The 14766-nt window shown below is 39.4% G+C and overlaps 1 protein-coding gene across 1 annotated transcript in view; it reads right to left on the bottom strand.

Moving 5' to 3' along the window:
• Positions 1–14766, bottom strand: part of LOC306959962 (chloride anion exchanger-like) — a gene marked incomplete at both ends in the record, with an annotated part of 40885 nt that overhangs the window by 12365 nt on the left and 13754 nt on the right. Inside the window, 9 exons of the mRNA XM_079552220.1 lie at positions 2879–2974; positions 3127–3219; positions 4229–4298; positions 4372–4478; positions 8439–8534; positions 9372–9449; positions 13728–13841; positions 14072–14219; positions 14302–14384. Of these exons, the coding sequence (XP_079408346.1) occupies positions 2879–2974; positions 3127–3219; positions 4229–4298; positions 4372–4478; positions 8439–8534; positions 9372–9449; positions 13728–13841; positions 14072–14219; positions 14302–14384 (885 nt within the window). The remainder of the gene's footprint in view (positions 1–2878; positions 2975–3126; positions 3220–4228; positions 4299–4371; positions 4479–8438; positions 8535–9371; positions 9450–13727; positions 13842–14071; positions 14220–14301; positions 14385–14766) is intronic.

Here is a 14766-nt window from a genome sequence, read left to right on the forward strand (position 1 = left end):
CGCGGGCCAAAGGGGCGCCTGAGATGGACCGCGGGCCAAAGGGGCGCCTGAGATGGGCCGAGGGCCAAAGGGGTGTCTGAGATGGGCCGCGGGCCAAAGGGGCGCCTGAGATGGACCGCGGGCCAAAGGGGCGCCTGAGATGGACCGAGGGCCAAAGGGGCGCCTGAGATGGGCCGCGGGCCAAAGGGGCGCCTGAGATGGGCCGCGGGCCAAAGGGGCGCCTGAGATGGACATCAGGCTTATGTGAATACTGTCTCCACTTTCCGACGCCTTCAGGAGGTTTTTGTTTCATGTGAATCGGCCTCAGGAATTACAGAGAAATGAGCAACAAACTAATAACAAGAGTAGAAATCTGCATAAAGACAGTTACCATGGTTACTAACACAGTTTAAACCATAGATACAGGCGGCATCTCGTCATAGAAGGGGGCGTGGCCTCGCCGAGGGGGAAAATAGAATCTTTTGGGAAGCACAATTTTCACTCTTTTCAGCCATTTTCTGGTGGAATATGAACTTATTTATCACATGTAGATAAAGTCAAGTGTAAATCAGGTCCATGTGGATGTTTTCTCACAGCAGATTGTTCAGTAGAAGCGAAAAAACTGCAGTTTTAGCATGATGCTAACATGTAGCATTATGTTAGCATTATGTTATTTATGTAATTATGGGCTGTTGATCCACTTTGCTCCTCCCCATGTCTTTTTATCTTTATTCAGTAGAAACTATTTTCATAATTCAGCATTTGTTAAAGTAGTTTTTGAAGAATTAGAGAAAGTTTAGATTTTTTCAAAATTGTTTTTTACTGTTTTTAAACATGTTTTCAAACATGACCATATATGGGCGAGTCCAGAGATGCGTCTGTGTCTAACAGCTCTTTAGAAGGTGCTGACGTCTCGTGAAAGTATTACTTATATACTGTGTAACTTTAGAAAGTATTACTTATATACTGTGTAACTTTAGAAAGTATTACTTATATACTGTGTAACTATAGAAAGTATTACTTATATACTGTGTAACTATAGAAAGTATTACTTATATACTGTGTAACTATAGAAAGTATTACTTATATACTGTGTAACTATGGAAAGTATTACTTATATATTGTGTAACTATAGAAAGTATTACTTATATACTGTGTAACTATGGAAAGTATTACTTATATATTGTGTAACTATAGAAAGTATTACTTATATACTGTGTAACTATAGAAAGTATTACTTATATACTGTGTAACTATGGAAAGTATTACTTATATATTGTGTAACTATAGAAAGTATTACTTATATACTGTGTAACTATAGAAGTATTACTTATATACTGTGTAACTATAGAAAGTATTACTTATATACTGTGTAACTATGGAGGGTATTACTTATATACTGTGTAACTATAGAAAGTATTACTTATATACTGTGTAACTATAGAAAGTATTACTTATATACTGTGTAACTATGGAGGGTATTACTTATATACTGTGTAACTATAGAGGGTATTACTTATATACTGTGTAACTATAGAAAGTATTACTTATATACTGTGTAACTATAGAAAGTATTACTTATATACTGTGTAACTATGGAGGGTATTACTTATATACTATGTAACTATAGAAAGTATTACTTATATACTGTGTAACTAGAGAAAGTATTACTTATATACTGTGTAACTATAGAGAGTATTACTTATATACTGTGTAACTATAGAACGTATTACTTATATACTGTGTAACCATAGAAAGTATTACTTATATACTGTGTAACTATAGAAGTATTACTTATATACTGTGTAACTATAGAAAGTATTACTTATATACTGTGTAACTATGGAGGGTATAACTTATATACTGTGTAACTATAGAAAGTATTACTTATATACTGTGTAACTATAGAAAGTATTACTTATATACTGTGTAACTATAGAGGGTATTACTTATATACTGTGTAACTATAGAAAGTATTACTTATATACTGTGTAACTATGGAGGGTATAACTTATATACTGTGTAACTATAGAAAGTATTACTTATATACTGTGTAACTATAGAAAGTATTACTTATATACTGTGTAACTATGGAGGGTATTACTTATATACTGTGTAACTATAGAGGGTATTACTTATATACTGTGTAACTATAGAAAGTATTACTTATATACTGTGTAACTATGGAGGGTATTACTTATATACTGTATAACTATAGAAAGTATTACTTATATACTGTGTAACTATAGAAAGTATTACTTACATACTGTGTAACTATAGAAAGTATTACTTATATACTGTGTAACTTACTTATATACTGTGTAACTTACTTATATACTGTGTAACTATAGAAAGTATTACTTATATACTGTGTAACTTACTTATATACTGTGTAACTTACTTATATACTGTGTAACTATAGAAAGTATTACTTATATACTGTGTAACTTACTTATATACTGTGTAACTATAGAAAGTATTACTTATATACTGTGTAACTTACTTATATACTGTGTAACTTACTTATATACTGTGTAACTATAGAAAGTATTACTTATATACTGTGTAACTTACTTATATACTGTGTAACTATAGAAAGTATTACTTATATATTGTGTAACTATAGAAAGTATTACTTATATACTGTGTAACTTACTTATATACTGTGTAACTATAGAAAGTATTACTTATATACTGTGTAACTATAGAAAGTATTACTTATATACTGTGTAACTATAGAAAGTATTACTTATATACTGTGTAACTATAGAAAGTATTACTTATATACTGTGTAACTATAGAGGGTATTACTTATATACTGTGTAACTATAGAGGGTATTACTTATATACTGTGTAACTTACTTATATACTGTGTAACCATGTGAGAAAACGGACTCACCTCAGTCACTTGAAAATCTCTTTGTCGTAGAAGTTTCTTGATTTTCTTCAGAGCTTTGTTCCTCTTCTTCAAAACTCTCATGGGGTTAAACCCGACCTGTGAAAGACTCACAGCGTCAGCTCATCAAGCGGATTTCAAAATAAAGGTTGAACAGTAAAGAAAGAGTGATTCTGTACTTTACTCCCACCAGTGCTTCAGACAGTGTGGGAACAAAGACCCGCTGTAGCCAGTCCATCCATCCAACTCACCGCCTCGATGAGCTTGTTCCTGAAGAAGTCCACGTTGGCGAAGAAAATGGGCGACGGGATGCGGAAGATCTTCACTCCGGACGGTTCATAAATCTGAGCGGAGGAAGGATTTACTCCCGTGATTAAAACATGAGCACATGACGTTAAACAAACCAGTCTGGTATCGGTTCTACCTGGTATCGGTTCTGCCGGTATCGGTTCTACCTGGTATCGGTTCTACCTGGTATCGGTTCTATCTGGTATCGGTTCTACTGGTATCGGCTCTACCTGGTATCGGTTCTACCTGGTATCGGTTCTACTGGTATCGGTTCTACTGGTATCGGTTCTACCTGGTATCGGTTCTACTGGTATCGGTTCTACCGGTATCGGTTCTGCCGGTATCGGTTCTACTGGTATTGGTTCTACCTGGTATCGGTTCTATTGGTATCGGTTCTGCTGGTATCGGTTCTACTGGTATCGGTTCTATCTGGTATCGGTTCTACCTGGTATCGGTTCTATCTGGTATCGGGTCTATCTGGTATCGGTTCTACCGGTATCGGAAAAATGAAAGGGTCGAAAGCAGGAACAGAAAAAAATCAATCTTTAGATCCAAGTTTTGATGCTGTTGGTTCAGTGACTTCATCATTATTTTTTACAATTTGTTCCATATTTTGTCCCTAATTGATTCCAAATGTTTTGCTAATTTTTTCTATAATATATTACACAATTTATTCCCATTTTTCTCTAATTTATTCAATTTTTCCCCCAATTTATTCCCCATTTTATTCCCATTTTAACTTAATTTATTCTAAATTTCCCCCAATTTTATTGCCCATTTTTTCTTTTTTTGATCAAATTTTTCCCTAATTTATTCCCCAATTTTTCCCATATTTCTTGACATTGGAGATTAACAGTTGTTTTAAATGTGCTGTATAAATAAATCTGGTTTGATGAACCCGATATTGTATAAGCATTGTGAAAAGTATCGTTCAGGTATCGGTATCATAAACGAAATATCGTTCAGGTATCGGTATCATAACCCAAGTATCGCTCAGGTATCGGTCTGGAACAGTCGTGAGCGGAGCCCCGCCCCTCGTGAGCAGACGGGGGCGTGTCCACAGACCTGCAGGTAGTCCTTCCGGTCCTTGTACAGGTCGGTGCCGGGGATGTTTGCCAGGACGGCACAGCGAGGGCTGAAGAAACAAGAGACGCTTCACTTTGACAAACGCAAACACAAACAGCACAAAACTCCACCCGAAAACTCACAACTGCGCTCGGAAAACCACGGTGAGCAGCTCGATCCCGAGGCCCACCGCCAAACCCAGGTCCAGACCCAGGAAAATGGCCCCGATGCAGGTCCCCACCCACACCACCTGCACCGAGCGAAGCAGAGTCAGATCCATGAGTCTCTGATGGAGCCCACACGACTCAAAAGTGATGTAAAATGACATGTATTTACTTCAGGTCAGTGCTACAGTGATGTAAATGACTTGTATTTACTTCAGGTCAGTGCTACAGTGATGTAAAATGACTTGTATTTACTTCAGGTCAGTGCTACAGTGATGTAAATGACTTGTGTTTACTTCAGGTCAGTGTTACAGTGATGTAAATGACTTGCATTTACTTCAGGTCAGTGCTACAGTGATGTAAATGACTTGTATTTACTTCAGGTCAGTGTTACAGTGATGTAAATGGCTTGTATTTACTTCAGGTCAGTGCTACAGTGATGTAAATGACTTGTATTTACTTCAGGTCAGTGTTACAGTGATGTAAATGACTTGTATTTACTTCAGGTCAGTGCTACAGTGATGTAAATGACTTGTATTTACTTCAGGTCAGTGCTACAGTGATGTAAATGACCTGTATTTACTTCAGGTCAGTGCTACAGTGATGTAAATGACCTGTATTTACTTCAGGTCAGTGTTACAGTGATGTAAAATGACCTGTATTTACTTCAGGTCAGTGTTACAATGATGTAAATGACCTGTATTTACTTCAGGTCAGTGTTACAGTGATGTAAAATGACCTGTATTTACTTCAGGTCAGTGTTACAATGATGTAAATGACCTGTATTTACTTCAGGTCAGTGTTACAGTGATGTAAATGACCTGTATTTACTTCAGGTCAGTGTTACAGTGATTAAAATGACTATATTTACTTCATGTCAGTGTTACAGTGATGTAAATGACCTGTATTTACTGCAGGTCAGTGTTACAGTGATGTAAATGACTTGTATTTACTTCAGGTCAGTGTTACAGTGATGTAAATGACCTGTATTTACTTCAGGTCAGTGCTACAGTGATGTAAATGTCTTGTATTTACTTCAGGTCAGTGTTACAGTGATTTAAATGACTTGTGTTTACTTCAGGTCAGTGTTACTGTGATGTAAGTGACTTGTATTTACTTCAGGTCAGTGTTAAAGTGATGTAAATGACTTGTATTTACTTCAGGTCAGTGTTACAGTGATGTAAATGACTTGTATTTACTTCAGGTCAGTGTTACAGTGATGTAAAATGACCTGTATTTACTTCAGGTCAGTGTTCCAGTGATGTAAATGACTTGTGTTTACTTCAGGTCAGTGTTACTGTGATGTAAGTGACTTGTATTTACTTCAGGTCAGTGTTAAAGTGATGTAAATGACTTGTATTTACTTCAGGTCAGTGTTACAGTGATGTAAAATGACCTGTATTTACTTCAGGTCAGTGTTCCAGTGATGTAAATGACTTGTATTTACTTCAGGTCAGCGTTACAGTGATGTAAAATGACCTGTATTTACTTCAGGTCAGTGTTCCAGTGATGTAAATGACTTGTATTCACTTCAGGTCAGTGTTAAAGTGATGTAAATGACTTGTATTTACTTCAGGTAAGTGGTACAGTGCTGTAAAATGACCTGTATTCAATTCAGGTCAGTGCTACAGTGATGTAAATGACTTGTATTTACTTCAGGTCAGTGTTACAGTGATGTAAATGACTTGCATTTACTTCAGGTCAGTGTTACAGTGATGTAAATGACTTGTATTTACTTCAGGTCAGTGCTACAGTGATGTAAATGACTTGTATTTACTTCAGGTCAGTGCTACAGTGATGTAAATGACTTGTATTTACTTCAGGTCAGTGTTACAGTGATGTAAATGACTTGTATTTACTTCAGGTCAGTGTTACAGTGATGTATATGACCTGCATTTACTTCAGGTCAGCGTTACACTGATGTAAAATGACCTGTATTTACTTCAGGTCAGTGTTACAGTGATGTAAATGACTTGTATTTACTTCAGGTCAGTGTTACAGTGATGTAAATGACTTGTATTTACTTCAGGTCAGTGTTACAGTGATGTAAATGACCTGTATTTACTTCAGGTCAGTGCTACAGTGATGTAAATGACTTGCATTTACTTCAGGTCAGTGTTACAGTGATGTAAAATGACCTGTATTTACTTCAGGTCAGTGTTACAATGATGTAAATGACCTGTATTTACTTCAGGTCAGTGTTACAGTGATGTAAAATGACCTGTATTTACTTCAGGTCAGTGTTACAATGATGTAAATGACCTGTATTTACTTCAGGTCAGTGTTACAGTGATGTAAAATGACCTGTATTTACTTCAGGTCAGTGTTACAATGATGTAAATGACCTGTATTTACTTCAGGTCAGTGTTACAGTGATGTAAATGACTTGTATTTACTTCAGGTCAGTGTTACAGTGATGTAAATGACCTGTATTTACTTCAGGTCAGTGCTACAGTGATGTAAATGACCTGTATTTACTTCAGGTCAGTGTTACAGTGATGTAAAATGACCTGTATTTACTTCAGGTCAGTGTTACAATGATGTAAATGACCTGTATTTACTTCAGGTCAGTGCTACAGTGATGTAAATGACCTGTATTTACTTCAGGTCAGTGCTACAGTGATGTAAATGACCTGTATTTACTTCAGGTCAGTGTTACAGTGATGTAAAATGACCTGTATTTACTTCAGGTCAGTGTTACAATGATGTAAATGACCTGTATTTACTTCAGGTCAGTGTTACAGTGATGTAAAATGACCTGTATTTACTTCAGGTCAGTGTTACAATGATGTAAATGACCTGTATTTACTTCAGGTCAGTGTTACAGTGATGTAAAATGACCTGTATTTACTTCAGGTCAGTGCTACAGTGATGTAAATGACCTGTATTTACTTCAGGTTAGTGCTACAGTGATGTAAATGACCTGTATTTACTTCAGGTCAGTGTTACAGTGATGTAAAATGACCTGTATTTACTTCAGGTCAGTGTTACAATGATGTAAATGACCTGTATTTACTTCAGGTCAGTGTTACAGTGATGTAAAATGACCTGTATTTACTTCAGGTCAGTGTTACAGTGATGTAAATGACTTGTATTTACTTCAGGTCAGTGTTACAGTGATGTAAATGACCTGTATTTACTTCAGGTCAGTGTTACAGTGATGTAAAATGACCTGTATTTACTTCAGGTCAGTGTTACAGTGATGTAAAATGACCTGTATTTACTTCAGGTCAGTGTTACAGTGATGTAAATGACCTGTATTTACTTCAGGTCAGTGTTACAGTGATGTAAAATGACCTGTATTTACTTCAGGTCAGTGTTACAATGATGTAAATGACCTGTATTTACTTCAGGTCAGTGCTACAGTGATGTAAATGACTTTTTATTTACTTCAGGTCAGTGCTACAGTGATGTAAATGACTTTTTATTTACTTCAGGTCAGTGTTACAGTGATGTAAATGTCTTGTATTTACTTCAGGTCAGTGTTACAGTGATGTAAATGACTTTTTATTTACTTCAGGTCAGTGCTACAGTGATGTAAATGACTTTTTTTTTACTTCAGGTCAGTGCTACAGTGATGTAAATGTCTTGTATTTACTTCAGGTCAGTGTTACAGTGATGTAAGTGACCTGCATTTACTTCAGGTCAGTGCTACAGTGATGTAAATGACTTGTATTTACTTCAGGTCAGTGCTACAGTGATGTGCATGACCTGTATTTACTTCAGGTCAGTGTTAAAGTGATGTAAGTGACCTGCATTTACTTCAGGTCAGTGCTACAGCGATGTAATTGACTTGTGTTTACTTCAGGTCAGTGTTACAGTGATGTAAAATGACCTGTATTTACTTCAGGTCAGTGTTACAGTGATGTAAATGACCTGTATTTACTTCAGGTCAGTGTTACACTGATGTAAAATGACCTGTATTTACTTCAGGTCAGTGTTACAGTGATGTAAATGACCTGTATTTACTTCAGGTCAGTGTTACAGTGATGTAAATGACCTATATTTACTTCAGGTCAGTGCTACAGTGATGTACAGTGACTCACACACTCAGTCCGGTCCCGCCTCAGCAGAAAAGGCACTTCCCTGAACTGCATCAACATCCCTTTGAGGTTCACGATGACCAGAGCTCCGAGCACCGACTGGAAGCATAAAGAACCTTTATCATCAAATTTACTTAAACGTTTTTCATGAGACTAAAAACTATGACTACGATGTCCAGATATTTTAATTAAAGATTAAATAAAAATGAAAAGGAGAGACTAAAATCATCCAAACTTCTATTGTCAGTCTGAAAGAGCTGTGTTCATGTGGAGCAGCTCCATGAAGCAGAGGACCTGACTAAGTATGATAACAACGAATATTATCAATGTAAAGTCCACTAAATGTGTCTTAACTTTAGTAGACTAAAACTAGACTCAAATTGAAGATAGTCTTTTGACGATAATATAATAAAATTTTAGTCCAGATTTAGTAAAAAAAACTTAGACTAAAACCAAATAAAAATATGTCGTCAAAATCAACAATGCGCGACACTCAGGGGCTGATCCAATATTGCGATAAGGTAAGTAACAATTATAAGAAAAATGTTCACATTAAAAAGAAAACAGGCATTATTGAAGCTTGAAAAGTGCATTAACCCTAAATGTAACAAAGTGCTGTGTAACTGTCACAGCGGAGTGATGATAAAAACGCCTCCAAACACAAGTATTTAAGGATTGAGATACTTGAAAGTCCGATTCGATGTTTTATCCCAGCCCTAGTATCCATGGTTACGCATGCGTTCTATTCCGAAAAGCCACCAGAAATCATAACAAAAAAAGAATATAAGATTGATCCTGAGGCTGCACAGGAGTCACCGGGATGGAAAGCAAAGGCGCGAAGCTGAACCCCCCGACCAGCTGCAGGGTCACTGAAAGGTCAAACACGCACTAACATCAGAGTCCATTGTAATAATGCAGTTTGTGACGGGATCCTACCTTGGGCAGAGGCGCGAGCAGGAAGCCCAGAGCCAGAGTGACGATCATCGCCATCAGAGCCGAGATCAGCCCCGCGATCTGGACCCAGACGGAACATTCATGACCACGTGTCAGAAACGGAACATTCATGACCACGTGTAAGAAACAGAACATTCATGACCACGAACAAGAAACGGAACATTCATGACCACGTGTAAGAAACGGAACATTCATGACCACGTGTAAGAAACGGAACATTCATGACCACGAGTAAGAAACGGAACATTCATGACCACGTGTAAGAAACGGAACATTCATGACCACGTGTAAGAAACGGAACATTCATGACCACGTGTAAGAAACGGAACATTCATGACCACGTGTAAGAAACGGAACATTCATGACCACGTACAAGAAACGGAACATTCATGACCACGTGTAAGAAACGGAACATTCATGACCACGTGTAAGAAACGGAACATTCATGACCACGAACAAGAAATGGAACATTCATGACCACGTGTAAGAAACGGAACATTCATGACCACGTGTCAGAAACGGAACATTCATGACCACGTGTAAGAAACGGAACATTCATGACCACGTGTAAGAAACGGAACATTCATGACCACGTGTAAGAAACGGAACATTCATGACCACGTACAAGAAACGGAACATTCATGACCACGTGTAAGAAACAGAACATTCATGACCACGTGTAAGAAACAGAACATTCATGACCACGTGTAAGAAACAGAACATTCATGAACACGTACAAGAAACGGAACATTCATGACCACGTGTAAGAAACAGAACATTCATGACCACGTACAAGAAACGGAACATTCATGACCACGTGTAAGAAACGGAACATTCATGACCACGTGTAAGAAACGGAACATTCATGACCACGAACAAGAAACGTAACATTCATGACCACGAACAAGAAACTGAACATTCATGACCACGTGTGAGAAACGGAACATTCATGACCACGTACAAGAAACGGAACATTCATGACCATGTACAAGAAACGGAACATTCATGACCACGTACAAGAAACGGAACATTCATGACCACGTGTAAGAAACGGAACATTCATGACCACGTGTACGAAACGGAACATTCATGACCACGTGTAAGAAACGGAACATTCATGACCACGAACAAGAAACGGAACATTCATGACCACGTGTCAGAAACGGAACATTCATGACCACATGTAAGAAACGGAACATTCATGACCACGTACAAGAAACGGAACATTCATGACCACGAACAAGAAACGGAACATTCATGACCACGTGTAAGAAACGGAACATTCATGACCACGAACAAGAAACGGAACATTCATGACCACGTGTAAGAAACGGAACATTCATGACCACGAACAAGAAACGGAACATTCATGACCACGTGTAAGAAACGGAACATTCATGACCACGTGTAAGAAACGGAACATTTATGACCACGAACAAGAAACGGAACATTCATGACCACGTGTACGAAACGGAACATTCATGACCACGAACAAGAATCGGAACATTCATGACCACGTACAAGAAACGGAACATTCATGACCACGTGTAAGAAACGGAACATTCATGACCACGTGTAAGAAACGGAACATTCATGACCACGTGTAAGAAACGGAACATTCATGACCACGTGTCAGAAACGGAACATTCATGACCACGTGTAAGAAACGGAACATTCATGACCACGTGTCAGAAACAGAACATTCATGACCACGTGTAAGAAACGGAACATTCATGACCACGTGTAAGAAACGGAACATTCATGACCACGTGTCAGAAACAGAACATTCATGACCACGTGTCAGAAACAGAACATTCATGACCACGTGTAAGAAACGGAACATTCATGACCACGTACAAGAAACAGAACATTCATGACCACGTGTAAGAAACGGAACATTCATGACCACGTGTAAGAAACGGAACATTTATGACCACGAACAAGAAACGGAACATTCATGACCACGTACAAGAAACAGAACATTCATGACCACGAACAAGAAACGGAACATTCATGACCACAAACAAGAAACGGAACATTCATGACCACAAACAAGAAACAGAACATTCATGACCACGAACAAGAAACGGAACATTCATGACCACAAACAAGAAACGGAACATTCATGACCACAAACAAGAAACGGAACATTCATGACCACAAACAAGTAACGGAACATTCATGACCACGTACAAGAAACAGAACATTCATGACCACGAACAAGAAACGGAACATTCATGACCACGTGTAAGAAACGGAACATTCATGACCACGTGTAAGAAACAGAACATTCATGACCACGTACAAGAAACAGAACATTCATGACCACGTGTAAGAAACGGAACATTCATGACCACGTGTAAGAAACGGAACATTCATGACCACGTGTAAGAAACTGAACATTTATGACCACGAACAAGAAACGGAACATTCATGACCACGAACAAGAAACGGAACATTCATGACCACGAACAAGAAACGCAACATTCAAGACCACGAACAAGAAACGGAACATTCATGACCACGTGTAAGAAACGGAACATTCATGACCACGAACAAGAAACGGAACATTCATGACCACGTACAAGAAACGGAACATTCATGACCACGAACAAGAAACGGAACATTCATGACCACGTGTAAGAAACGGAACATTCATGACCACGAACAAGAAACGGAACATTTATGACCACGAACAAGAAACGGAACATTCATGACCACGAACAAGAAACGGAACATTCATGACCACGAACAAGAAACGGAACATTCATGACCACGAACAAGAAACGCAACATTCAAGACCACGAACAAGAAACGGAACATTCATGACCACGTGTAAGAAACGGAACATTCATGACCACGTGTAAGAAACGGAACATTCATGACCATGTGTAAGAAACGGAACATTCATGACCACGAACAAGACACGGAACATTCATGACCACGTGTAAGAAACGGAACATTCATGACCACATACAAGAACCGGAACATTCATGACCACGTGTAAGAAACGGAACATTCATGACCACGTTTAAGAAACGGAACATTCATGACCACGTGTAAGAAACGGAACATTCATGACCACGTGTAAGAAACGGAACATTCATGACCACGTGTAAGAAACGGAACATTCATGACCACGAACAAGAAACGCAACATTCATGACCACGTGTAAGAAACGGAACATTCATGACCACGTGTAAGAAACGGAACATTCATGACCACGTGTAAGAAACGGAACATTCATGACCACGTGTCAGAAACAGAACATTCATGACCACGTGTAAGAAACGGAACATTCATGACCACGTGTAAGAAACGGAACATTCATGACCACGTGTAAGAAACGGAACATTCATGACCACGAACAAGAAACGCAACATTCAAGACCACGAACAAGAAACGGAACATTCACGACCACGAACAAGAAACAGACATTCATGACCACGAACAAGAAACGGAACATTCATGACCACGCACAAGAAACAGACCATTCATGACCACGAACAAGAAACGGAACATTCATGACCACGAACAAGAAACAGAACATTCATGACCACGAACAAGAAACAGAACATTCATGACCACATACAAGAAACTGATCATTCATGACCACGAACAATAAACAGAACATTCATGACCACGAACAATAAACAGAACATTCATGACCACGTGTAAGAAACGGAACATTCATGACCACGTGTAAGAACCGGAACATTCATGACCACGTACAAGAAACGGAACTTTCATGACCACGTTTAAGAAACGGAACATTCATGACCACGTGTAAGAAACGGAACATTCATGACCACGAACAAGAAACGCAACATTCATGACCACGTGTAAGAAACGGAACATTCATGACCACGAACAAGAAACGCAACATTCATGACCACGAACAAGAAACGCAACATTCATGACCACGTGTAAGAAACGGAACATTCATGACCACGAACAAGAAACGCAACATTCATGACCACATGTAAGAACTGCTGAGTTTGAACAGGAGCGTTTGGCAGGATTTACCTTTTAAGTAAAGCTTTTGGAAGTAAAAAGCAAAAAAAACTTCCAAAATAAAACAAAACAACAGACAACAGAATCAGCAATAACATCGACACAGGAGACTTCAATATCTTGCCATTTGTGGTCGACTAAACTTAAGCTTGTTTATTTTCAGCAATAGAAAATTGAAGTAACCTTTTAAATGTTTAGAACATTTTAGATTTTTTTATCGTCCAAGTCGTTCTATAAACAAACCGCTCGTATATTTGTCGCCCCTGAGGCTGTATCGACTCTCTCTCTGTACGAACATCCTCTGAATGATGGTGGACGTCTGACCTGAGTCTTTCCTCCAGAGCTCTCCTGCACAGCCGTACGGGACAGAGCCGTGCTCGCCGCAAACGACCTGAAGGTGGCGCCAAACATGTTGCTGACTCCAAACGCGATCAGCTCCTGTTAGAGGTCAAACAGTGTGTCAGCGTGAGGATCAGCTCCTGTTAGAGGTCAAACAGTGGTCAGTGTGAGGATCAGCTCCTGTTAGAGGTCAAACAGTGGTCAGTGTGAGGATCAGCTCCTGTTAGAGGTCAAACAGTGGGTCAGTGAGGATCAGCTCCTGTTAGAGGTCAAACAGTGGGTCAGCGTGAGGGGGTGTGGTTGGGTTTTGGGGGGTGTGGGGGACTCGCCTGGTTGCCGTCGATGGTGTAGTCGTGTTTGATTGAATAAACCTTGGCCACAGAGAAGGCCACGGTGAACCCGACCACGGCGATGGGGAAGGCCTCGGCGGCGCCTTCCTTCATGATCTGCAGGTCTGGAGCCACAGGAGACTCGTATCTGGAGGAGAACAGTCACTTCATCTGACCTCGTTCTTATGGCACAGGCTGGTGTTAAAGTTTATGGGGGGGTTCAGACTCACCCACTGACCATCTCACCAACGACCTGCACTTTGAACTTCTTCTCAAAGTTGAAGCCGTACGAGATTCCACAAGCGATGACCGTCTGTGAACGAATCAGAATCAGAGTCTGGATGTGCAAAAGCATCACCATGACGACCTCTATAGGGCACAGACTCACCATGATGACCTCTATAGGGACGGGCACTGACTCACCATGATGACCTCTATAGGGCACTGACTCACCATGATGACCTCTATAGGGACGGGCACTGACTCACCATGATGACCTCTATAGGGATGGGCACCGACTCACCATGATGACCTCTATAGGGACGGGCACAGACTCACCATGATGACCTCTATAGGGACGGGCACAGGCTCACCATGATGACCTCTATAGGGACGGGCACTGACTCACCATGACGACCTCTATAGGGACGGGCACAGACTCACCATGACGACCTCTATAGGGATGGGCACTGACT

Source organism: Gobius niger (assembly GCF_951799975.1).
Source record: "Gobius niger genome assembly, chromosome: 2".
Taxonomy (NCBI): Eukaryota; Metazoa; Chordata; class Actinopteri; order Gobiiformes; family Gobiidae; genus Gobius; species Gobius niger.